This window comes from Corythoichthys intestinalis, chromosome 14 (assembly GCF_030265065.1).
Source record: "Corythoichthys intestinalis isolate RoL2023-P3 chromosome 14, ASM3026506v1, whole genome shotgun sequence".
NCBI classification, from domain to species: domain Eukaryota; kingdom Metazoa; phylum Chordata; class Actinopteri; order Syngnathiformes; family Syngnathidae; genus Corythoichthys; species Corythoichthys intestinalis.
Genome location: NC_080408.1, coordinates 20,116,745 through 20,144,735, shown reverse-complemented (window position 1 = coordinate 20,144,735; position 27,991 = coordinate 20,116,745). Strand labels below are relative to the sequence as shown.

General features: G+C 39.0%; 1 protein-coding gene across 1 annotated transcript; it reads right to left on the bottom strand.

The window, feature by feature from the left end:
• Positions 1–9: 9 nt before the first annotated feature.
• anxa13l (annexin A13, like) lies at positions 10–27,930 on the bottom strand. Its single transcript, XM_057856805.1, has 11 exons — positions 27,754–27,930; positions 22,761–22,836; positions 16,588–16,682; positions 16,348–16,518; positions 14,756–14,789; positions 11,984–12,063; positions 11,520–11,588; positions 7,877–7,978; positions 7,715–7,790; positions 4,642–4,754; positions 10–1,387 (listed from the first exon to the last, which is right to left on the bottom strand). The coding sequence occupies exons 1-11, from the start codon at positions 27,766–27,768 to the stop codon at positions 1,268–1,270; spliced, it is 951 nt and encodes a 316-aa protein (XP_057712788.1). The 5' UTR covers positions 27,769–27,930; the 3' UTR covers positions 10–1,267.
• Positions 27,931–27,991: the final 61 nt, after the last annotated feature.

Sequence of the window (27,991 nt, the reverse complement as noted above, 5' to 3'; positions counted from 1 at the left end):
GAAAACAACTTTAAGGGTTTAGTCAGTTTTTATTTTCTTGTTCCTATATACCACGTTACATGTCAATATCATACATCAACACCTTTCATTGTCTAGTTAGTTAATTTGGTTGAGGACGATATAACAGTCTATAGTTGCAGCCACTATCATTTCAGATTTAAATAACATAGAGTTGCCTTCATTATCAGCGACAACATTCGTCTAGCTCAATTTTACCAGCAGTGTCTAACCATCTTAAAAGCAAACTTCATCCTTTTAGTACATTTAGTGCATTTGTAAATATAAGACATTTTAATTGCCTGAAATATCCAAACATAAATGAGAAAACTGTAATTTGTTACTATGATAAAATAGGCTTTTAAAAAATCCCACAGGGCCTGACGATGCCCTAAACAAACAAAATGTACCTAAACAGTCTGATTGAAGTTACTGTTATGAATATTAATCACACAGATATCTAATGTGATCATTCGGCACTTTTGTGTTGAGGTTTGCAGCAGTAAATCCTTTGCATGTCTAGGAAAGACATTTTTGAGGCAAATTGCTTTACATTTGCAACGCAGCAAAAATAAACGGGCATTTACACAAATAGTGAGACAATCTGAATGCAATGAAGACATACTAGATGAGATTTACAGTGGGGTAAATAATTATTTAGTCAACCACAAATAGTTCTCCCACTTGAAAATATTAGAGAGCTTGCCAACAAAGGGTACATAACAAAGTATTGAGATGAACATTTGGTATTGACCAAATACTTATTTTCCACCATGATTTCCAAATAAATTATTTAAAAATCAAACAATGTGATTTTCTGTTTTTTTCCCCCACATTCTGTCTCTCATGGTTGAGGTTTACCCATGTTGACAATTACAGGCCTCTCTAATATTTTCAAGAGGGGGAACTTGCATAATTGGTGGTTGACTAAATACTTATTTGCCTCACTGTAAATATCGTATACTGTATACAATTTTACATAGACGTATGAGGATGCATATAGAATTACAACAATACTGTATGAAACTTTATAAATATTGAAGACACGATAAATGGCAGTTAACAACATGTGGCAACATTTTTTGGTTTTTGGCCCAAAACCGCAAAGACACAACAGTAGGCTACATATTTAAGTAGACAGCAAGCTAATAAGGAGTATTGTTCTGTATGTGAAAGCAAGGAGGATGGGCATTACACACAGTGCAGGAGGAAAAATGGGGAAGCCGGCCTGACTTTGTTAAGTTAGGCCAGAGAAAGGAAGAATTATGTTTTAGTGTATGATTTCCAGGAGAAGACGTTTAAAATCTCCACCACACTCTGAATCGAGGGCTTCTTTCAAGGGGACATCATACTTTTCCAGGTACATATCCTTCACCGTCTCCAGGTCAATCTGGTGGATAAATAATTTACATTTTCAACAAAATTAATTCTACTGTTGTTGAGTATAGGCTCCTTGTGAAATCAAGGGGCTGTGCACACATAGAACACTCACACGTCATAATTTCACCAACTATGTAAAGTCAGAGTTGCCCCTTCTCCTTTTTTTTTTTTGTTAAATCTCAGAAGCACCCGAATAAATAATGATCAAATATTAATTTGTTTTATATAGAGCCAGAGGGTTGCCTATCGCTGGTTTAAGCCTGAGTTATGCTTCTGCATTGCGGTGAGGCGTAGCGACTACGGCGTAAATTAGCATTCGATAGTACTGCGGCATGGGAACGCGTTGCTCTGTAATTCACCGCCAAGCCACTAGAGGAGTGTGGTGTTGTGTTTGTACGGTTTTGGGGGACTCTTGTCGACTTCCTCTAGTTTTCTTCCGGTTACACAACAATGCCAACGGAGATGGAACGATCTTAAGCTCATCAACATCGAACAACAAATGTTGATCATACAAATGTTGAGGCGCAAGCGACGCAGAACACGGTTGCGGAGGTGGTCGTGAGTAGAGGCGTGCGAAATTTCCGATTCTTACATTATTCGCAATTCGACCGTGGGAGATTTGAGAACGATTCACAAACATCCAAATTCCGATTATTGAATTATACCAGGTAAAGTGGAAATAAAACACAGTCAACGCGGTCTTCAGGACGCAATGAGGAACGGACCGAGAGTAAATATCATGTTCAACTCATGCCGCTCGCTAGATAAAAAAAAAACAATAATACCCGACTGCGGCCCTCAGCCGCTACAAACAGCGCCCAGTTGCTCGTTGCTACAAACATACGGCAACATACGACTATGGTAGATATCACATATATCTAGAATTAGATTTGAAATGACAGACGACGGCCGTGTTAGATCATATAGCAAGAACTAGATGCGAAATGACAGACTTTCCCGAGCTAGTAAACAGGTGCCATCTTAAAGCAGTAGACTTCTCCAGAAGGCTCCTAATTACTTTTTATCTAAAAAAAAAAAAAAAATCGGCAAAATCTTGACTTGGATCTATCTTTAAATGATGAAACAGTTTTAAAACTTTCACGTCGAAAGTAGACAGAAGGGAAATTATGGAATAACGGGAGCAATTTTAACAACTTTAACGGTTGAGTCACAACATTAAATTACATGAATTTAATTGAATGTAGTTTAAAGCTGCCGATACAGAATGGGGACTTGAGTATTTTATTTACTGTTTTTAACGGTGAACTTGATAGTGAAATAGTAGTTTGTTTAGCCTGAGCGGATTTTTGTACAATTTTGGAACTAGGGTACAAAAAATTAAAAGCGAAGGTGGGGGGGGGGGGTATGGGGGGTTTGTGGTGCATCAATAATCGATTTATAATCAAATCGGAGGCTCTGAATCGCAATTGTAATCGAATCGTTAGGTGCCCAAAGATTCCCACCTCTAGTCGTTAGCCCAAGAATGTTTGTAAATGGCGGTGATTTTGCGCTGAACCGGAAACAACAGTCTGACCAAACCAATCACAGTCCATTTGCGTCACGTCACCACGCGTTGACGCGAAGCGCATTAAGAATTTTGTGAAGCTGCACGTCAGGCTACCGCTGAGTGTCGTAAATCGGTTCTGCTTTGACGGCATAGTTCTGCTGCAGAAGCATAACTCAGCCTTTAGACGGATATGGCATTTTTGGGGGCTGAAAACGCAGATTTGAAAACTCTTTCCAGACAACAGTCCACCCTGTCGTCGCCGTCTAAATGGTTGAAAACGCAAAGATGAATTTTGGTGATAACTCTCTCCAGTGTTTCCAGATTAGAAAGATACTCCAAAATAAGATTTCCCAAATCATAGCACAAATTGTATCAATACGCACAGTGCATTTCTTTGAATATTGGCTCAATTTGACAACACTGTCTGTCTCCCGTACTTAGGAACAGGAGCAGAAGAGTAACATGAAAGAATACATCTTTGTTTTTGCTGCCACATACACACTGGGTATGCATACTCCAAGTTTAGTGCACTTTTGCTTCTCCGTATACAGGCAGATTTCTCCTCATAAATATAACAACAACACGGCACTTTTGCATTTTCGCTTCAGACCATTTCTGTCTAAACATGGCCAAAGTAAGTCATGTAAATACCGTAATTTTCACACTTTAAGGCGCACCTGACTATAAGCCGCCACGCACCAAATTTGACACGACAACAACATTTCATAATAGACAAACCGCACTGGACTATAAACTGCAGCTGTCCTCACTGTATTACGGCATATTTACACTACAAGGTATTAACCGGTAACACTTTATTTGACAGCAGCATCATACGAATGTCAGAAGACCAAATGAGCCACCATGAAGCTTTGAACCAATTGGCTGCAAAGCTTCATTGCTTGAAGACGCTTCATTTGGCCATCACTGCTCCCTTGGGAGAGACAGTCAACCACTGCTGCCACCTGCTGTCAACACTGTTGTTGTCCAACATGCTTCCTAGCATGCATTGCAGCAGTACAGATGTAAATAACAAGCATAATTCATGTTCTGTGCTAATTATTTCTTCAGTTATTGTTCCAGTTGTTTCATTGATTGCGAGTTATGGCATTTGGTAACACTTTATTTGACAGTGGCACCATAAGACTATCATAATTATGACATGACATTGACATGAGAATTAACGAATGCTTATGACAGATGTCTTTTTCTGTTATACGGCAAGTTATCTCACTTTTGAATGGATGTAAAATATCCAAGCTGGACATAAATGGAGTTAGTGGCATAATTTGCCGGATCACTTAATGATATACAGTACTGTGCAAAAGTTTTAGGCAGGACACCTGCCTAAAACTTTTGCACAGCACTGTATATATATATTTTTAATTATTAAATTTATTAGGATCATGGAAGCTTCCACTTGGGGAAAACAGTATATCCTGTATATACATAATATAATAAAAATATACAGTACTGTATGTCATATGCATTCAGTAATACCCATGATAGTGTCATGTCACAATTATGACGGTCTTATGATGCCGCTGTCAAAATGTTACCTATTAACCCAAATAAATCACAAATAAGCCTCACTGGACTATAAACCGCAGGATTCAAAATGAAGGAAAAAAGTAGCGGCTTATATTCCGAAAATTACGGTAATGTAATGCGGTAACCCTGCATGAAAAACATGCTGCTATGTCAATGCTGCGGGTTGTGGCACAACCACAGTTAGTCAGTGATCACATAATACACACCTCAGAGCGACCCACAATCATGCGGATGAGTGTGTCCTCATCGGTGCCGAGCCCCTTCATAGCAGCGTTAAGGCGCCGTGCAAAGTACAGCTGAGGATTCTTGGCACAACGGACTATGCAAAATACACACACACACATAAAACATACATTTCTTGGTTAAAATACACCCATCATTATCCGCATTCTAATTTACTAAATTGAAAAAATATATGATGTTTTAATTGATGTGATGCAGTTTGGCCCTGTATTCCCAAAGATTCAGAGAGAACTGTGCAGCAGATGTGCCTCCCAAAGTGTTGGAATTGTTGTGCATACAGATATCATTTATGCTTTCCTTATTCTAGTTAGTCAACAGATAATAACTTTATGTCTAGTAAGTCTTTCCTTTGTCCTGGGCCATGTGCCCCCCATTTAATCTATGTAGTCTATTGTATGTTCTATGTTGCTGTCCTGACCCCTCCCATCCTATTGTTTGCCCCTGAATAAAGAAGGTTGCTATCACAGCAGCTGGGGAGTAGCTACCAACCTCCATAAAAGCTAAATTGACTTCCTGTGTGTTTTTTTTTTAGCCAAGCTAGGTGTACATAAGCCTAGTTTTAAATCTAACACAAAGATACTAATGTAAATGCTTAATTATTGTGTTAGGGCTGTGTCCGTGAATATATCTCCTGCCTCTGCCATTTTGTCCTATGCTTAGGCAACTCCCAAGTCGCTCAGAAGTCTTCTTCCCTGCTCTTAACAGATCTCACTGTAAGAACATTAATGGCTAGGATTTTTTTCGGAATGGCTTCTATTTTTATCGGGAACTACTTTTAACTTTTAAAGGAAAATTCTCTTGATTCTCGGAATTTGGCCACCAACTCTTTGCACTTAGTATTTTTAGGAATACAGGCAACAGGTCTTCAATATTATTCATGACCACTCAGAGGAGTTCCAAAAAATCGATTATTACATGCGTCGCAATTCGACACGTGACGATTTGATTACGATCCATAAAGGTTCAAAAACGATGATTTTCCCTCATAACTTTATGGCAGCCGATCTTAGCAGAATGAAATTCAAGACACGTCTGCCGCCCAGGCACTGTTAACCGGCGCACACATGTTATGATGGATGCTGCCTGTTACTGAGAGAGAGATTTACTCTTTTTTAAAAGACTGGAAAATAAATAAAAACAAAGGCGTGACCGCAAGTTATTTTTTAGAGCAAGAGGGGAAGAGAGATAGTTCGTTGCTCCTTGTCTTGTAGATGTCCAGCAGTAGTTTTAAGGCATTTCAATTGAAAAATGTACTGAGTGTGTTGCTAAGACCCGTGTGCATCTATAATAGGTGAGTACACAAACCCTCTTGTACTGTTTAGCTTTTATTGTTGTTGTTTTTGAGATGTTAATAGTTAGCGCCGAGCGCTAAGCTAATTAGCTAATTTGCTAACGTGTATTTCATAGTCCGAACGTGTAAAACCATTATTAAGTACAGCGGTAACACTACAAACATGAGAAATAGTACAGAAATCTGTGAAAACAAAGTATATTGGTTAAAAGAATTCTTATTTCTAAAGACACTTTGTTTCCAAAAAATGTGGAATTAATTCCAACTGTGTAAATTTTATTGTATTAGGCTCGAGCGTATGACGTGGCACTCGCGAGGTTTCCGCCGCTATCGCAATTTTGGAAGCGCGAAACATAAATAGTGAGGCATTTCAAAACAGGTCGCCCTTTAAAAATGGTTGGAAATTATTGTGCGGTAAAGAATTGCAACAACCGATCGAATAGAAAGGAGAATGTACAGCTCGACGGAACACCATTGAGTTTCTTCCGGATCCCTACATGGAGAAAAGGCGAGGGAAAGGTCATATCTGAACTTACCAAACGTCGAAGAATGGCATGGGTGGCCTCGATCAGAAGGAAGGGCATAACGTTTGATTCTCCAGTTACACACAGAGTTTGCTCTATGCACTTCCACTCCGGTAAGTTAATTTCGTTTGTTTACGCAAATTTCGGTAACTTTATGCCCTAAGTCGGCCTGTTGTTAGCTATAGCTACAGCTAAACAACTAGCATACATACATGTGCATTGTCTTCATAAGACATAATTCCTGTCGTTGCTAAATGAAAAAGCTGTAATATTTTGACGTGAGAGAGTGGCAAAGAATTTGTACACAGGCTACATTTTCTGCAACAAAAAATTTGTACATCCATGGTAACAGACTAATGTAAATACACATTGTCTACCTATGCTAGAAAGATGGTGTTGCCATTTGCTATGGTCATAATGTGCAGATCCTGCACCCATCCGCAGTAAAACTGTTCGTAGCTTTGTAGCGATTTGTAGTTTCGGAATTGCTGATGAGTGTAGTAACTTACACCAAACACTAAATACAGCATGATGTACATTTCGCGTAGTGGTGGAAGCTTGTCGACATCTTTATTCCATTTGTGTTCGGCTTGCTTGTAGGGTCAACATTGTTCACATCCTTAAAATTGCTCACATATCTGTCCTTCACCGTGGTAACAAGTTTGTCTCTGTATCGAACTGGCAAGTTTTCCTTATTTTTTTCCATCTTTGGCACTCGTAGTTGAATTGTATTTGCCGTTAAGTTTAAATGTCCCGTGATGCAGACGTGCTTCCGAAATGGCTGCGTTGTCGCAAATCTCGCATGATCCCGTGCTGCTGTGACGTAAACGCTCGAGCCTAATTGTTGAGAGAAATAAGTACTCCCTTTAAAATGGTTAATGTTTTTGCGCTTTCTTGAAAAAATAAATAAAAAAATAAAAAAGCAGCTTAAGGGCAGCTTTTTGTTGTATTGGCATGTTTCCATCGTTCCTGTTGAATCATTAGAATATTTTAGATAAGTAACGGACATAAATTTGTTTGGCTACTGTATTAACTAGTCATGTTCGATGCATCGATAATCGCGATAATCATGTTAATCGCGATAACCGCGATCATCGTCAATACCGTGATCACCTTTCAATAATCGTATCGAAGCACCCAGAACGGTAATCAAATCGAATCGTGGGGTGCCTAAGAAGCCACACCCCTATTAACTGCATTGCTCCGTATATTTATACATACCTAGAGTCACATAACAGTCCTTTAAAGTTCCTGCGGCCTCAGAGTCAATAGTGTCCAAGATGTCTTTTCCTGATAGCTTGAGTCAAACGACAACAAAATACTTTTTTGAATCAGTTTGGACATGGCAAATCATGGTCCAGAATGAGTGTGAGCACTACTTACTGTCTCATAGGCTTTAAAAGTGGCCTGGAGCTGCATGTAGTTCCGGTGTGTGAGGATGTAGCTGAAGGTCGACTCATCTGTGCCAAACATGCCTTCACCTGCCTGTTGTAAGAGACAAATGAGACAAAGAAAACTTTCATTTGGATCTGCAGTAGTGCTGCAATGATTAATCGAATAATTCGATTAGAAAAAAGCTTCCAACCAAATTTAGCTGCTTCGAGGATTCGTTTAATTAGAGTGGCGCTGTAATGGCTTGTTTTGAAAGTGTTTGCATTTAGTCTTATTGATTTGGGTGGATACACTGCCCTCTAGTTGCAACAGTGTATTTGATACAACTCATCTGCTGGATCTGCTGCTGTTAAGTGTTAAGACCAACATAAAGTTTTGTTTTGTTTTGTTTGAGTCAATATGATTGTTATGTAATCGTAATTTAGTTTATAGGTATATTTAGCGTTTCTTTTTTTTTTGTGTGGAAATATGTGTTTGAATGGTTTGTTGTATTGTAAAAAAAAATAAAAATAAAAGTCAGCATTTTATAGTATTTAAGCTAGCGGACTCTTGCTATGCAAGTTAGCCAGTTGTTCATTTGTTGTACTCCGATCCTCATTTATTAATTTTTTTTTTATACCATTTGAGGCTAAGCTCAGGTATTTTCAATTCATTTTTACAGTTTTAATTTATTGCTCTTGCGAAATGTATGTGCAATTCTGCATACTTTGAAAAAACATTTCGGAATTTCATTTTGCATTCGCATTTAATGCTGTTGTGAAAGTGCAATTCAAGCAAGCCTTTGTTTATTTGTTTTTTCCTAATCCAATTTCTCGATTACTCGAAACTAAGTAATTGATAGATTAATTGATTACTTAAATAATCGATAACTACAGCCGTAATCTGCAGCTCATCGGAATAGTTTGGTTCACAATGGTTGCAGTGTTAAGACCACATAACTATAAATGATTCGATTGGTCCAAAGAAGAGAGTGTTGTTAGCAAGCCTACTCTGTTTCAATTGATAAAATTATTTCCAAGAATATGTGATGCCTCAGACACTAAGTTGCGTCAGCTGACCACACATGTCTAAAGTACCAACTGTCAATCAACAATTCTACTAGTTACAATGTCAAAAAGAGATGCTTCTTTTTGTAGTTTGTTACCTATGTCTACACAACTCATCTACCAGTGAAGCTTTGTCAATGCGTACACAGAAACATTCTCCGCCACATTTTGGCCTTGCTCCCACCTCCACGCCAGCAGGGCCATTAAGATTTAATAAGAACCCAAACAATGGGTGCTAAATTGCATATTCACTCTAACTATAATATTATAGCTCTGATGGTCTTCTACATGGAACAGTTGGTAGAGCCTCACGAGTACCAAATGAAGTTATGGAATTGGAAGTGTCAGTGGAAGAAGCAAACAAACGTCTCCCTGTCAGCCATCGTTAGCCGTCCTGGGCTCACATACACAAATACTCTATACCAGGCACGTCCAAAGTCCGGCTCGGGGGCCAAATGCGGCCCGTGGTCAGATTTCATCCGGCCCCCAGCCTCTGGCATAAAATTAATAACATCTGGCCCGCACACAGACTTAATAATTTGGTCAGCAGTACTGCTACAAGCATATGAAGTAGCTTACACACTAAATGATGCTCCTCATTTACCCACTAAAAGGGAGCAGCACTCTAAGCAACATTACCACATGTGACCCTTTACTCCCAATTTTCTAAAATGGCGACAATCAACAAAAAAAAAAAAGTTGACTGCAACGGCTGGAGCTTCAAGGATAGGTGGAAACTGGACTATTTCGTCACTAAAATACGTAACGACTGTGTCTGCCTCATTTGCAAAGAGACAGTCGCTGTTTTTAAAGAGTTCAATATGAGGTGATATTACCAAACAAGACACGCTGACATGTACGACAAGATTACAGGGTAGATACGTAGCGAGAAATTGAAGCAACTTGCAGCTAGTTTAATTTCACAGCAGCAGTATTTCGCAAGAGCCCGAGAGTCAAAAGAGAACGCCACAAAGGCTAGTTGTATAATTGTTGAAATTATTAATTAAAAAAAAAAAAAAAAGTAGTGCTGCAACGATTAATCGATTAACTCGAGTATTCGATTAGAAAAAAAATAATCGAACTAAATTTTGTTGCTTCGAGTATTCGTTTAATTGAAGTGACATTGTAATGGTTGATTTTAAAAGTGTTTGCATTTAATTTTACTGATGAGGGTGGATACAATGCCCTCTAGTCTGCCTCTTTTCACATGGCTGAATCCAACTGCTCCGTGTTAAGACCAACATAAGCCAAGTTTTTGTTTGTGCGAATGTTTTTTTAATGCATTCTTAATTTAGTTTGTAGGTATATTTAGCCGTTTTTTGTGGGAATATGCGTCTGAACCACTTGTTAAGAGCATTGTAAAAAAAAAAACTTTAGCATTTTATAGCATTTAAGCTAGCAGACATTTTCTATCCAAGTTAGCCAATTGTTCTTTTGTTGTACACAGATCCTCATTTTAAAAAATTTATATCGTTTGAGGCTCAGTTCTGGTGTTTTAATTTTTCATGTTTCTTATCCGATTACTCGATTATTCGAACAAACTAGTCCATCGATTACTCGACTACTAAAATATTGGATAGCTGCAGCCCTATAATAAAGCAAATGTGACACACAGGACGGCTTGCTAAAATTTGCATAAATATAGTATTGTTCTACGTAAAGGACGTCAGCCAAGGTCGGCCCCCCACATTTTTACCACACCAGATCTGGCCCCCTTTGCAAAAAGTTTGGACACCCCTGCTCTATACCATACACTGGTGCTGTAATGATTAATCGATTAACTCGAGTAATTCGATTAGAAAAAAAAGCTTCGAATCAAATTTTGCTGCTTCGAGTATTCGTTTGATTAGAGTGGTGTTGTGATGGCTAGTTTTGAAAGTGTTTGCATTAGTTTTATTGATTTGGGTGGATACACTGCCCTCTAGTGGCAACATTAAATATGACATAATTCATTTAACATGGCTGAATACAGCTGCTCCCTGTTGACCAACAAAAAGTAAGTTTTAGTTTGGGCTAATGTTTTTTTATGCATTAGTAAATTAGTTCATAAGTATATTTAGCCGTTTTTTGTGGGAATGTATGTTTGAACGATTTGTTAGGAGCACTGTAAGAAAAAAAAAAAAGTTAGCATTTTATAGCATTTAACCTAGCGGACTTTTCCTATGCAAGTCAGCAAATTGTTCTTTTGTTTTACTTAGATATTCATTTATATTTTTTATACCATTTGGGGCTAAGCTCAGATATTTTAATGTATCTTTAAATGAAAGTGCAATCCTGTTAAAAGATAGACTTGGGAATTTTATTTTTTATTCGCATTTAATGCTCTTTTGAAAGTGCAATCTTAGCAAGTTTTTATTTTATATCCCTACAATTTATTTTGCAACGCATACAATCCAATAACTCGATTATTCAGACTTTCTAGTTCAGATTAATCGACTACTAAAGTAGTCGATAGCTGCAGCACTATGACACACTAGTGTATTATGAATACATATGTACATTGGATAGAAATATATGTACAGTATATAAATAGAATAAAATGTAGTTATATTTTATTATATATTCATAGTTCAGACTTGAAAAATTACCTCAAATAATGACGCAGCATCCTGTTCAGCTAAACCCTCATCCACCTCGAAACCCTCATCTCTGCTCGCCTGTAGACATGTTAAATAACGAAGATGAAAAGATTCTGTGAGAAGTTGAAAAGTCATTGCACAACATTACACAACAATCCCCACATAGGCCTCTTTGGTGGGCTCAAAATCCTCTGCAACACAGTTTTGAATAGGAGTCATGCTGTTTGTCATTGCTCACCAGGGGACCTAAAAGGGTGGGGGAGTGAGAGGGATGCAGAAGGTATGCAGGCATAACAATGATGTAGTGTGTCGCCATTTTAGTAGGCGAATAAAAGCATGCAGAGCCACTGTATGAAAGTTATCTCAAGGGCAGATGCCATTTTTGTAATTCTTCTGTCGCATCCATCTTGATGACACGGTTTGATAATAACTTTAAGTAGTTTTTCAAGTTAAATGGAATAAAACAAGTTTACCTGCAGGAGTGAGATGAGAAGATTCCTCACATCTCCACTGGTGTCATCCTCTATGTCAGCCTCCAGTTCACATTCATGCACTGCAAAGTTAGAACTACTAATGTTTTACATATTATTATTCTTACATATTTATTAATACTACTCCAGACTAATCACCGCCAGTCAAGGTAACCCCAAAACTCTCTTCAGTCTCCTCAGCAATATCACCCAAACCCCAGACTCACTCCCCTCTCACTGCTACACAGCCTCCTTTTGCAACTCCATCATGAGATTCTTCACCGATAAAGTCAAGAACATCCACCATGACCTCCAATCAACCCCTCATCCCAGCATCTCACCCAACTGGCACCCGCCTTCACGCCCATTTTCCTCCTTCTCCCTCCCCTATCCTTCCGAGATCTCAGAATTTATCCGGATGTCCAAATCATCCACCTGCAAACTGGACCCCATTCCGCCATCATCCACTCATCTCTCACCTCTGGAATAGTCCCCACCTCTCTTAAAACTTCTGCCATCACTCCATTTCTCAATAAACCTGGTGCCGATTGCTGAAATTTCCACAATTTCCGTCCCGTATCCAACCTACCTTTTATCTCTAAAATCCTTGAAAGAACTGTTGCCTCTCAGCTCCATTCATATCTATCCCACAATAACCTCTATGAACAGTTCCAGTCTGGCTTTCATCCACTCAGCAGCACTGAAAACGCACTTGTTAAAATAACTAATGACCTCCTCATGGCAGATGACTCTGGATTTCTCGCCATCCTCATCCTCCTGGACCTATCGTCAGCTTTTGACACCATCAGTCACGCCACGCTTCCCCACCGTCTATCCACTATTGAACTGGTTCTCTTCCTATCTTTCTGGATGCTCTCAATACATAAAACTGAAGTCCCTTAAATCCACTCCATCACCCGTTACCTCCAGAGTCCCTCAGGCCTCTGTCTTCGGGCCCCTGCTGTTCATCATCTACCTACTCCCCATTGGCAATATTTTCTGTAAATTCAACATCAACTTTCACTGTTACACCGATGACACCCTGCTCTACCTTACTTCCGAACCCTACTCCTCTCTCCCGCCCACCTTCTTGACTGACCGTATCACTGAAATAAAAAACTGTCTCACCCAAAATTTCCTCAAAATCAACAGCAGTAAAACCGAGGTGCTCCTCATCGGCTCCAAATCCACCTTATCCAATGATCATAGCCATTCCCTCACCATCGACAACTCCAGTTTCACCCTCCCCTCAAGTTAAGAGCCTAGGTGTCATCCAGGGCAGTACACTCTCTTTTCATTCAAACATCAATATTACCCGGATTGCCCACTTCCACCTACGCACCGTTAACCGCCTCCGCCCCTCCCTCACCCCCCATTTTGCTGCCATCCTGGTTCTTAGTCTTGTCACTTCCCGCCTGGATTACTGAAACTCCCTCCTCTTTGGCGTCCTTCAAAAGACCCTCCATAAACTGCAACTGGTCCAGAATTCAGCTGCTCACATTATAACCCATACCCCATTCATCCACCACATCACTCCAGTTCTCTGCCAGCTCCAGTGGCTCCTGGTCCACTTCCGCATCCAGTTCAAAGTTCTCCTCCTCACATTCAAGGCCATCCACAACCTTGCCCTTCCCTACCTGTCCGACATCCTCCATACTACAACTCCCTCCCGTGCCCCTAGGTCCTCCACCTCCAAACACTTGTCTGTCCCTCCCGCTCGCCTCATCATCATGCTCTGCTCCCCGGCTTTGGAATTCACTATCACCCGACCTCAGGAACACAGACACACTCCCCCTTTTGCAATCCAAATTTAAAACTGTTCAGACTCGCATATCCATAATAATCCCTGATTTCTTTGTGCTTTACTTTTCTACTAATTATTTTCATACATTAGTACCGTATTGGCCCGAATATAAGACGGCCCTGATTATAAGACGACCCCCCTCTTCTTCAAGACTCAAGTTTGAAAAAAGACTTTTTGAACACCAAATTGATTTTTATACAGAAAATAATTACAGTACATCTGAAACAAATGATTATAACAATATATTTGAAAGAAAAAGCATGTTATTTTGTCTCATTCAAATCTTAATATCTGACCATTTAAATATGTAAACAAAAGTGCAATCACATTCGTAAAGAATGGCTTCTGGTTTTTGAAATGTGAACAAACCAATCTATTGTGATAAAACAACAAAATTGCAACAACTGCATTAAGCATCAAAGTTAAGTCTAACTGTAACTGTAGTCTTGAAACAAATCTGAATAAGGAAAAACATTGCAATAAAATAATGCAAACTGGTTAAACATGACAGTAGCTGAGATATGTCATGACAGAACATCACTTCAATGATATCTGGCTCCATCTAGCGTCGTGAATGGGTATAACGTCTAGACCGTGAATATAAGACGACCCCCACTTTTTCAGTCTTATTTCAATGCAAAAAAAACCACCGTCTTATATTCGGGCCAATACGGTATTTTTATTGTTTTGAACGTTCTATACATAATTATTTTTACTGTTTTAATTTCTTTAATTTGTCTAATTGTTTTTTAAATGATTGGACAGCGACCTTGAGTGCCAGAAGGGCGCCTTCAAATAAAATGTATTGTCTTTATTGTTATAAATTGTGAAGACATCAAGAAGTATGACATCAGATTTACACGTTGTCAACACTAACAGACAAAATGAAAAAAATATTGTTGCAATTACACCCCAAGTAGGATTAATAGTTAGCTATATTGCTGCAAAATTGAGCCAACAAGAGAACCTACCCTGTACATAGGCCTCTTTGTAGCTGATGATGTCCTGAAAGAGGTGAAAAGAGATTTAATCAGAACAGTAAGGTTGGCCAGAGCAGGGTTGTCAAATTTGCAGCCCTAATGGGTGTCCAGTCCTGCCTCACAGGCACATTGTAGCGTATTTATACCATACATACCGAATCACATGCAACAAATTGTACTCAAGTAAGAATAGCGTTGCTTCAAAATAATATTACTCAAGTAATATACTGTATATAATAAATTAATTAATACATATATTTTTTAAATAAATTAAAACTCAAGTAGAAGTAAAAAAAAAAAAAAAGGTATTTGGTGAAAAGAATACTCAACTAATTAGTAAAATTGTGAGTAACTGCTTACAAGTTTGATTTTCTTTTTTAAAACAATAGTATTTTTTTTCTCAGCACAAAGTTACCGTGTATCACAAAAGTGAGTACACCCATCGCATTTCTGAAGATATCTTTTCATGTGACAACACTGACAAAATGACACTTTGACACAATGAAAAGTAGTCTGTACCGTGATCATCGTTTAAGAATCGAATCATAGCCCCTTGATTCGTAATTTAATCGAATCGTGGGGTGCCTAAGATGGCACACCCCTAGTGAATACAGTAGTTCCTTCTTGATTAATATGATGAAATTAAAAGGATCATATTTCTGGTTTTCCGTGGTCAATCGGTGCCAAATAAAGATTGGGAGAGAGCTTAAAATCCCCGCTTTCGAGTCATGTTGAGGGCAGCGCTCTATGTCAAGTACTTCATTTTTTACAGTGCTTTAAAGACACCACGTGATTGAATAGGCTGGCGTGATCATAGAACGGCAAGCTTGCGTCTGATTGGTATATTGTAGTCATGTGATTATTGTTGCGACATCTTATTGGTGAAATTGGTAGTGCTACTCTTGGCATCGCTTGGGAAAAAAAAGAAATATATCTGATATATAGAACAAAGAGGAAAAATTTGACGATTCCTGTGTAGCCCAAAGTAGCACTTTTTCTTCACAAATCTACTCAAGTAAAAATAAAAAGTATGGCTTAGTAAAACTACTCTTTCAAGTAAATTTTTCTCAAAAAGTTACTCAAGTTAATGTAACGGAGTACATGTAACATGTTACCCACCTCTGGTTAAATGTTCGCATTATTTCATGTATTTTTCCTCTTTTTTCTACCATCAAGTTTTTCACAATTTTAAGTTATCTCCAGCAACGTGCTCATCCCGGACAGAGACCAGTTTAGTCTTGCGCCTGTCTTCATCCTGCGCTACTTCTACTTGATTACGGGAATAACAGAAACACATACGCTGACGTGACGTCACAAATGTGCGCAGTAAATGCTACTTGTTCTGATATTTTTGAAAAAAAATTTTTCATGGGTGCAGATTTGATTACTAATCGACATAAACTACCCCTCATATTCGGAATGGAATCTTGATCTGTATGGGCTAGATCGTGTTACAATACTCCAAACGGATTGTGTACATGATGCATTTTTTTTTATTCCGATCAGGCTATTAATCCGAATAAAAGTATCCAAGTAAACATAGCCATTGTTGCAAAGCAGCTGTGATTATTTTTTAAACAGACCTCATTAGTAGCTGTGCACAGGATTTCCACAAGAACGGCTTCATTGGTCCCCGCCCCCTTCATGGCCTTTCGCAGCTCCTTGGCAAAGTAGACATTTGGCGGGTCCAACATGGCAATTATGGCGTTCTCAAAGCTACCAGTCAACTCTTTTTTCAGGACCTCTTCCAACTCCTAAATGAAAACAAACTGTAACATGATTCGATTGTTGACACCTAGGGCTCCAGGAAACCAGGTACTTACATCATCATACTTTTCAAAGTAAGCATTTTTTATTTCCAGACGCTGGGCTGATGAGCGATTGGCAAGTATTTGAATAATGGCTTCTTCATCTGTGCCTGGAAGAAATAGGATATTTATGATGGATAAGTCACTTCACTGGTAAACAGTGAATTGTTTAGAGTCTTTCTTTTAGTGTAGTATTGATTAATTTTATTCAAGTAAAAATTTCTCTAAACACACTATATATACTGTGTACATTTATGGTCAAAGGTTTACATGCACTTGTTAAAAACAAAGTGGAAGTTCAGAATTTTTGACATCAGGCATAATCTTCAGAGTCAGCGGGGGTTAAGTTAGTCTGTGGAGTTGCTTTCAACAAATTTCATGCGGTTTCTTAGTTATTTATTCATTTCAGGGCTCCAGAGTGGCTAAGTTAGCGTCAGTCAACTGTCCCTTCCTAGCATACCAATAAAAAACCATATTAACAGATTTAACATAGTCAAATACATTTAAAATGTACATGTATATAGATGTAATATTGTATTCTCGCCTCAATGTAGCAATGCTAATGTTTTACAATGAAACCCATTGGTGTTATTTGTCCATATTCTGGCTTTTTTTTTTAAGTTTTTTTTTTTCTGTGTTTCATCAAAGAAAAAGTATTGGAAAAATTACACCAGGGAGCCATTATTTCCCCAGGATAGTAAAAACATGCAAAGATCAAAATGGCTCCATGCTGCAATTTCTAACTTATTGCAAACAGGTTAGGGAGATTCGCACTAAATTCTTGTAATAATGCCATGTTCTGGCTCATTGACTCCCATTATAAATCATAATTTTTGACATGCTGTAAACCTGATGTGTTATAATGCATTTCCCGTGATTACTGATGCAATCGCTTCTTTGGCGAGTCAAAAACATGGAAATAGAGGAATTTGTGTGTTGAGAGTCTTAACACTCAAAAGTCACTAGGGGGCGCTAAAGGCCAAAATATGAATTTGCTTGCAAAGATGTCCATAAGGGGCATTAAAAAAATAAATAAAATAAAAACTTTTATGTGTAGATATGTCTGATGCCAGTGAACATTTTTGAGTGGTTAAAAGTTAAAAAAATATTCATAAATGACTTAGTTATCACACTTCAGAGGAAAAGCCATATTTTGGACAAAATCACAAGAATTTAGTTTGATTCAGAGAACTGGTATTGTGTAAAAACTGGGCATGCATAAAAAATACTGTTGTTATGACCAATGGACTTATTTGGGCCTCTAACTACAGTATGTCATATGAAATATTCCAATTAGACTTTGATTTATATATATATATATATATATATTAGAGCTGAAACGAATACTCGAGCAACTCGAGTAACTCGAGTTTAAAAACTGATCCGAGTAATTTTATTCACCTCGAGTATTCGTTTATTTTGACAGCTCTAAGCATCACGTTTTGCTCGGACTACTTTTAATGCGGGACAACGCGCTGATGTCACGTGCGTAGAGGAAGAAGCAAAAAAAAAAAAACTTACTGCAGCAGACAGCCGCTACAAACGACTCCGACGTTGCAAAATACTAGCCTGCACATGCTACGTTAGTTGCAGTTAGCTCTGGTGAGTCTCATAGAGATCACATGTATGTTGAACTAGATGCACAATGACAGACTAGGCCGCGTCTGGGCAGCGTTAGCAAACAGCCGCCATCTTAAAGCAGTAGAGCGCTAAGCGCTAACAAAGAGCGCTAAGCGCTAATATATAAGATTAACGTTACTGTCACTACTAGCTCAAGTAACGTTAGCCCTGCAGAGGGCTAGGTTTCTATTAATTAAGACCACTTTCGATGCGTGGCTAACGTGTCTTACATACAGGCTTTAACATAACATAGCGTTGTGGAGTGATGAGGGTGTCAAATAAAAACTCAATAATGCTAACTATCAATTTTAGCTCAGTAGTCATTGCTGGATAAAACACCAATTAGCACTAGTCCCTAATGTGCTCCAATACAGCCTGTATCATACATTTATTTTTAACAAAAATTCAAAATCCTATCAGGACTTACAGTTTAGACTAACTTAAAACTTTACTAGAACTTAAAAATGGCTTGACACAAATAAAAATTCAATTGAAAAACGTGGGGAAAAATGGTAACTTTTAAGCGAAGTGTGTTATCAAGCGTAAAGGCATTTTTAGGTGTGTGTATGTATATATATATATATATATATATATATATATATATATATATATATATAGTGAATTAGTCTTTTTTTTTTAATCCTAGTTACATCTGAGATGCAATTGTTGGCCGTTTTCAACAATACACATCAAAAATAAAGACATTGATTGACTGAAAATGATAAAATGTCTTGTTTTCTCATGTATATAATTTCTCTTCACCTAAAAATATATTTGTTTTATCCGATTACTCGATTAATCGATAGAATTCTCAGTCGATTACTCGATTACTAAAATATTCGATAGCTGCAGCCCTAATATATATATATAGTCTAATTTGAATATTTATATAATACTGCTATTAATATCTATAGGGGGCATTAAAAAAAAGTAATTCTAAAAATAAAAACTATATATGTGTAGATAGGTCTGATGCCAATGAACATTTTTGAGTTGTTGAAAGTGAAAAAATATTCATAAATGACGTAGTTATGACACTTCAAAGGAAAATCCATACTTTGGACGAAATCACAAGAATTTAGTTAAATTAAAATAATGCCCACTTGTTGGTGTTTGCTTATTTTGCATGTCTGAACTTTAATTCTATGTGTGTGTGTTGATGACCAATAAACGTCTGTGAAAGGAACTGAAGTCTCATTTGCAATCACATGTGCCGAGTGCATGCAGCACATGCAAACGTACGCATGCACATGGCGATAACTTGCCGTGAGCTGGGTTGTAAGCCTATCCCAGCTAACAACAGGCAGGAGAAAGGGTACACCCTAAACTGGTTGCCAGTCAGGCGCAGGGCAAATAGAGCCCAACAACCATTCTCACACACTCCCACCTACGGACAATTTGGAGTGTTCAGTCAACCTACCTATTTTTGGAATTTGGGAGGAAGCCGGAGTACTCGTGCATCCCTAGTGAAGTCATTGCATTGTCATAGCTGTCATTATTGTCATGGGTTATATTACAAAGTATTAAGTTACATCTTTGCTATTGACAAAAAACTTATTTTCCACGGTATTGTAATAAAAAAAAAAAAAACTTAAAAATTCTACAATGTGATTTCACGGATTCTTTTTCACCTTCAGTATCTCACAGTTGAGGTGTATCTTAATGAATTCTGTCATTGTTTTAAGTGTCCGTGTAAGTGTGTGTACACATCCAAAACCGGTATTTCAATCATTTGTCTAATGGTTGAATGTGCCGTCTTCCCTAACCAAACCAGAATTTCCAGTTGACAGTTGCAGGGAAGTTGGAACTCAAGTGCAGCATGAGCAAACATTTCTGTGTTAACCTGGAAATTGAGGTGATTTTTTTTTTTTTTGGGGGGGGGGGTATATTTGTAACACGTTTACATATAATTGAAATGTTACATACCGTGGGGCAAATAAGTATTTAGTCAACCGCTAATTGTGCAAGTTCTCTCACTTGAAAATATTAGAGAGGCCTGTAATTGTCAACTTGGGTAAACTTCAACCATGACAGACAGAATGTGGGGAAAAAAACAGAAAATCACATTGTTTGATTTTTAAAGTATTTTTTTCCAAATTAGAGTGGAAAATAAGTATTTGGTCACGTACAAACAAGCAAGATTTCTGGCTGTCAAAGATGTCTAACTTCTTCTAACAAGGTATAACGAGGCTCCACTCGTTACCTGTATTAATGGTACCTGTTTTAACTCATTATCGGTATAAATGACACCTGTCCACAACCTCAGTCAGTCACACTTCAAACTCCACTATGGCCAAGACCAAAGAGCGGTCGAAGGACACCAGAGACAAAATTGTAGACCTGCACCAGGCCGGGAAGACTGAATCTGACATAGGTATAACGCTTGGTTTTTTTAGAAATCAACTGTGGGAGCAATTACTAGAAAATGGAATACATACAAGACCACTGATAATCTCCCTCGATCTGGGGCTTCATGAAAGATGTCACCCTGTGGCGTCAAAATGATAACAAGAACGGTGAGCAAAAATCCCAGAACCACACGGGGGGACATAGTGAATTACCTACAGAGAGCTGGGACCACAGTAACAAAGGCTACTATCAGTAACACAATGCGCCGCCAGGGACTCAAATCCTGCACTGCCAGACGTGTCCCCCTGCTGAAGAAAGTACACGTCCAGGCCCGTCTGCGGTTCGCTAGAGAGCATTTGGATGATCCAGAAGAGGACTGGGAGAATGTGTTATGGTCAGATGAAACCAAAATAGACCCTACCCACCGACGTCACAAAATCACGTGCTCGCTGTATGGTTCCACCCACTTGTCCGTCATTTTGTGTCTGTATTATCAATGGTGTCAATTGATCGAGCAATTTATAATGCATTTCATGGAAGACCCGGTGCTTTCGGATGCCGTAAACTCACTTGATGCGTTGCATAAAAGGCGTTATGTGGAAAAGCTTCAGTTTATCCATTCGCCAGATCCATATTTGATGCCTAAATCGATGTTTTTCGACCCGCTGTCTCCGCCATACTTGCCTGACATCTGCTAGCTACCCTGAACTGTACAACTATCTTGTCCACACAAAATCAGCCTATTCTCACGAAAGTTTGAAAAACTTTAAGAGCTAAATACTTCGTTGCTGGTTGGGTGAAACAGGTCCTCATCCACGAAAATTCGGCAGGAATCTATGTTGTGCTTGGAAAGGTGAGTTACGAAATTTTCAATTCAAAATCTTTTGTTATTGCTAACATCCACTGTCAAGTCTAATGTATTTCATGTCGTTTGTCAATGGAGTTAGGGCTTTTAATGTTTATATGGTTTAGCGATAGCACTCTCACTACATACATACGTGTATGTTGTCGGCGATTAGCCTAGCAATGATCTTAATTGTGGTTGTCAGCCCAAAACCCTCTAAATATATATTAAATGCATCTTACCAGATATAAAATGACTACTACATAATCTGTGGTAATCGTTTGGAGCCCAGTTTTCTCGTCGAATTGCAGCAGCCCATCTCGCTCTCTTCTCTCCGGGTCTCTCGGAATCCGGTAGAACTTCAAGTCTCTCCGTCTTCTCCGTCTATCTGCTCTGTTATTGCAACCGACCGCCACACACGCCTTCACCATTTTGATTATTAATGTTAACGAGCAGAAAAACACGTCGTAAATAGGAGGAATGTACGTAGCCGTAACAGGGAAACATGATGTGTTGACGGACAATTGGGCGGCACCAGTCAGGAGGAAGGAGTTGTGACGTCACGTGGGTAGGGTCTATAGAACTTTTTGGTAGAAACACAGGTTCTCGTGTTTGGAGGAGAAAGAATACTGAATTGCAGCCGAAGAACACCATACCCACTGTGAAGCATGGGGGTGGAAACATCATGCTTTGGGGCTGTTTTTCTGCCAAGGGACCAGGACGACTGATCTGTGTAAAGGAAAGAATGGATGGGGCCATGTATCGAGAGATTTTGAGTGAAAATCTCCTTCCATCAGCAAGAGCATTGAAGATGAGAGGTGGCTGGGTCTTTCAGCATGACGATGATCCCAAACACACATCCAGCAACAAAGGAGTTGCTTCGTAAAAAGTATTTCAAGGTCCTGGAGTGGCCTAGCAAGTCTCCAGATCTCAACCCCATAGAAAATCTGTGGAGGGAGTTGAAAGTCCGTGTTGCCCCAAAAAAATCACTGCTGTAGATGAAATCTGCATGGAGGAATGGGCCATAATACCAGCAACAGTGTGTGAAAAGCTTGTGAATAGTTACAGAAAATGTTTGGCCTCCATTATTGCCAACAAAGGGTACATAACAAAGTATTGAGATGAACTTTTGGTATTGACCAAATACTTATTTTCCACCATAATTTGCAAATAATTTCTTTAAAAACCAAACAATGTGATTTTCTGGGTTTTTTTTCACATTCTGTCTCTCATGGTTGAGGTTTACCCATGTTGACTATTACAGGCCTCTCTAATATTTTCAAGTGGGAGAACTTGCACAATTCGTGGTTGACTAAATACTTATTTGCCCCACTGTATGTGCGAAAAATACTTGAACGTAACAAGACATACTCACCTAAACCTTTACAAGCTTGTCGAATGGCCTTTATGTCAGCCGTAACATCAAAGTCCTCAAATGGGACGATTGTGGGCTAGAAATGAGAAATGTATAAGGACAGTGATATTGTACTACTTGCACTGTACTGAAAACAGGAATAAAATAAAACATGGTTCATTAAAGAAGGCAATTAAAAAAATGTACTCATTTTCATAACAAATTTTGCAAAGAAATTTGACATTAATAGTGACTTATTACGCAATATTTCTAATATTGTAGTGTAGGCCTGCGCAATATATCGTTTGCTCTTCGCCATTGCAATGTGCGCATACGCAATAATCATCTCGCAGGACGTGCAACTGTATTTTGTTTTGTTTTGTTTTTTTTAACCCTCGTGAGGAAAAGCGGCATGGAAAATGAATGAATGAATGAATGTAAACTTTTGTTTTTCTTCATAAAAGCAGCAGTTGTGCAGAGACTTCCTGGATTCATTTTATATACATTAATCTTCATCAATAATAGATGAACCCCTTTAGTCTGGATTAAACATTATTATATGAAAACTAGGGATGACCCGATCACATATTTCTGAGTCCGAGTCCAAATCACCTGATTTTGAGAATCTGCCGATACAGAGTCCTGATCCGATACCGAAAGAAAACGTTTTTTTTTTTTTTTGCTTTGACGCTCACGCTGCCGAGAACAGCCTCTCAGTTACGCAATGAATGAGTTGCCACAGCACACTTCAGACTATGTATCACGCTTAACGATGATTAACACATTTGTGCCTTTGATCGTAGAGCTATCTATGCGTCTCCGGCCAGATCAAAGTTACAAACATGTCAATCATCTTTAACTTTAAGTACCAAATGCCAGCTGCATTGGTAACCAAGAAGAACAGTTCAGTCGCACTGCTTTTCAGGAGGAAGCGTGAGCGGCTGTACGAGCATGAAGCGGAAAAGTATAAATATATTTTTTCAAATTAAAAACCCGATCCATTTCACACGATTCTGATCCTCTGAAAAATGGCGCGATCGGCCCAATTTCTGATCATGTGATCAGATCGGGACATCTCTGATGAATACAATTTTGTCATAGTGTGTCAACCAAAGTCTTCCCAAACGGAGCTATTCAAGTCAAGGTGAAAATTCTTCTAGTTTTAATTAAAGATGCACCGATACTGCTACCAGTATCGTCAGGGGGTGCTGATCCGGCCCAAAATGGTGGTATCTGCATCGGCGAGTACCAACAAAGAGGGCACCGACACCATTTACTGGTCTAGTATTATAACACTTGACTGTAGCCTCTTTTTCTACTGATGCTCACTACACTCTCTGTTGTGTGATGACGTGATCACTTTGCATGCCATGCAGCTATTGCTATTGGAGTGCTATTGGACCAATGAGAGCGGGCCAGTAGCCGCTCTTAACCAATGCCGGGGCAGCTTTTTCATTTGTAGGAAAAACAAAACTACAAGAGACAAAATGTCGGCGGTCTGGAAATATTTCAGTTTATAGTCTCGGTCGCGTATAATGGCTGCATGCAAGATTTGCGGCCTGAAAGTTTGGAGAGGCGGAGTTAAATTGGCAAGTTTCAATACCTCGAACCTGATGAAACCTTTGAGGACGAAACGTGAACGAACACAAAGAGTTTGAGGCTGCAACAGCAGGACTGAGGAAGGGGGCTGGACCGGAGCAACAATCTCTGATCAGTTGAGCCCGTCTACTTTACTTTTATTGTCTTTTACTGAAAGAAATGCCGAAGTAATTTGAGACCTGTTTCAAAATTAGGGTTGCCACCATTCAGAAATAGAAATAAGGGATGCTCCCCTCGCGCCCAAAGCCGTACAGGCGATGAAAAAAAAGGGGACATCCCCAAAACTCCCAAAATGCATAGAAATGTAATCTATTTATATACAGTGGGGCAAATAAGTATTTAGTTAACCACTAATTGTGCAAGTTCTCCCACTTGAAAATTTTAGAGAGGCCTGTAATTGTCAACATGGGTAAACCTCAACCATGAGAGACATAATGTGGAAAAAAAAACAGAAAATCACATTGTTTGATTTTTAAAGAATTTATTTGCAAATCATGGTGGAAAATAAGTATTTGGTCAATACCAAAAGTTCATCTCAATACTTTGTTATGTACCCTTTGTTGGCAATAATGGAGGCCAAACGTTTTCTGTACCTCTTCACAAGCTTTTCACACACTGTTGCTGATATTTTGGCCCATTCCTCCATGCAGATCTCCTCTAGTGCGGTGATGTTTTGGGGCTGTTGTTGGGCAACACGGACTTTCAACTCCCTCCACAGATTTTCTATGGGGTTGAGATCTGGAGACTGGCTAGGCCACTCCAGGACCTTGAAATGCTTCTTGCGAAGCCACTCCTTTGTTGCCCTGGCTGTCTGTTTGGGATCATTGTCCTGCTGAAAGACCCAGCAACGTCTCATCTTCAATGCCCTTGCCGATGGAAGGAGATTTTCACTCAAAATCTTTCGATACATGGCCCCATTCATTCTTTCCTTTACACAGATCAGTCTTCCTGGTACCTTTGCAGAAAAACAGCCCCAAAGCATAATGTTTCCACCCCCATGCTTCACAGTGGGTATGGTGTTCTTCGGATGCAATTTAGTATTCTTTCTCCTCCAAACATGAGAACCTGTGTTTCTACCAAAAAGTTCTATTTTGGTTTCATCTGACCATAACACATTCTCCCAGTCCTCTTCTGGATCATCCAAATGCTCTCTAGCGAACCGCAGACGGGCTTGGACGTGTACTGGCTTCAGCAGGGGGACACGTCTGGCAGTGCAGGATTTGAGTCCCTCGTGGCGCATTGTGTTACTGATAGTAGCCTTTGTTACTGTGGTCCCAGCTCTCTGTAGGTCATTCACTAGGTCCCCCCGTGTGCTTCTGGGATTTTTGCTCACCGTTCTTGTTATCATTTTGACTCCAAGGGGTGAGATCTTGCATGGAGCCCCAGATCAAGGGACATTATCAGTGCTCTTGTATGTCCTCCATTTTCTAGTAATTGCTCCCACAGTTGATTTCTTTACACCAAGTGTTTAACCTATTGCAGATTCAGTCTTCCCAGCCTGGTGCAGGTCTACAATTTTGTCTCTGGTGTCCTTCGGCAGCTCTTTGGTCTTGGCCATAGTGGAGTTTGGAGTGTGACTGACTGAGATTGTGGACATGTGTCTTTTATACCGATAATGAGTTAAAACAGGTGCCATTAATACAGGTAACGAGTGGAGCCTCGTTAGACCTCATTAGAAGAAGTTGGACCTCTTTGACAGCCATAAATCTTGCTTGTTTGTATGTGACCAAATACTTATTTTCCACTCTAATTTGGAATTTTTTTTTTTTTTTTTTTTTAAATCAAACAATGTGATTTTCTGTTCTTTTCCCCACATTCTGTCTCTCATGGTTGAGGTTTCCCCATGTTGACAATTACAGGCCTCTCTAATGTTTTCAAGTAGGAGAACTTGCACAATTGGTGGTTGACTAAATACTTATTTGCCCCACTGTATATTCTGTATTGGTTCAATACGGAACGCAGCTTCTACTTCCCAATTCGGAATGATTCCTTATTTCAAAGAAGGTGGCAAGCCTATTCAAAAGTGCTGTCGAAGTAAGCAAAGTAAGCCAAGCTAAGTGGCTAAGTTTGTGTTGCTGCTGGTGCACAGAGAGGGAGCCTAATAGAGAGACAGGATGCTGTGGTCGATTATTATTACTTATAATTTAATGAACGTTGCACTGTTTGGCCTTTGTGAGCCAAAACTCAGGGTTTAAAAAAGTTTATTAATTATTAATTCATTGTATTTTTACTTTCTTACTGTTGGGCTAGTATTATACATGTTTTAATTTCACAAATTTAGCACTATTTTGGCCTTTGAGCCAAAGGTTCATTTAACTATTGTCACCCATTCAGCCTATACTGCACAGCCAGGTATCGGTATCGGCGTCAAAAAATGGTATCGGTGCAACACTAGTTTTAATATCGCAATATATCGCATACAACCCCAAAAAAATGCAATGTCAGTTTTTTTCTAATATTTTTCAGCCCTATTGTAGTGCGCTGTGGTCTATAACTGTACACCATCATTACTGATAGCTTTATTTATTTTGACCAACTTCGAAAAACCATTGTTTTACAGTGACAAGTGATGAGGTTTATCAACTTCGTTTTAAAATGTACATCTAAAGGCAGATTTTTACCTAGCGATGTGACTGAAATTGCAAAGGTGAGTTTACAGATATGTAATATTGTGTCCACAACATAACTGCATTGTATATTTTAAATCATTTCTTATTAACTATTCAAATCCAAAATGAAACCAGAGGAGGTCTGGCCATTGGGTGTGACATTCAGGCTGCTTGCTGACTGGTGCAGCCTGTGAGTTGCTGAATCATTGTCAGGGGCATCCACCCATCTCTTCCCACCCGCTCATACAATGCAGCATTATTGATTATTCCTTCTCTCATGTTCCAAATGACTGCTACTTAAATACTCATGGTGGGCTTCTGTGCAGGATTTTTTTTCGAGAAATAAATAAATTTTTAAATAAATACGAAAATAAAAGAATAAATATTGAAATAGCAGCTGTTGTTCATTGAATTATGTGTTTTTTGGGGTATCTTTTTAAATTTGACACTCATAGGCCTGCATACAAGAGCAAACGAGGTGGTCATTTGAATATTGACATTTCAGTAACTGTCATTTTCTGTTGAATAAAGCACGCAAAAACAAAAACAAACAAACAAACAGTACAAGTACAGTATAAATATTTGTAAAGTCTACAGGTACATCAGGTCGGGTGAATAGGTGCGTTTGAATGGGAAATAAAGCCTCAATAGCGCCCTCCTGGTAATCAGACTGTAAGATAGTAGACTATAATGTTTTCCCCACAGAAACTGCATGTTATACTACATTTAACTTAGAAATGTGCATATAAAAGTGTCAAAAACGTGAAAAGTGAAAGTAAAGTTGTAATCAGAGAAACTTTTCTTACCTGCACGTTGCCCATGACTGTCCAGATTGGTGTGTCGTTACAAAAACACAACTGAGAAAGGTTGTGAGTCTGTTGTGTGTTCGGACGGTGCGTGTGTGGTGTCCTGTGCGTTGTGTGGGGATGTGGAGAAGATGATGATCGGGAGAGTGCCAGCAGGTCCAGCAGAGACTCAGCCCCTGTCCCGTACTGCGGGACTGACGTCACCTCTGCTTATTAAAAAAACAGTGCACTAAATATA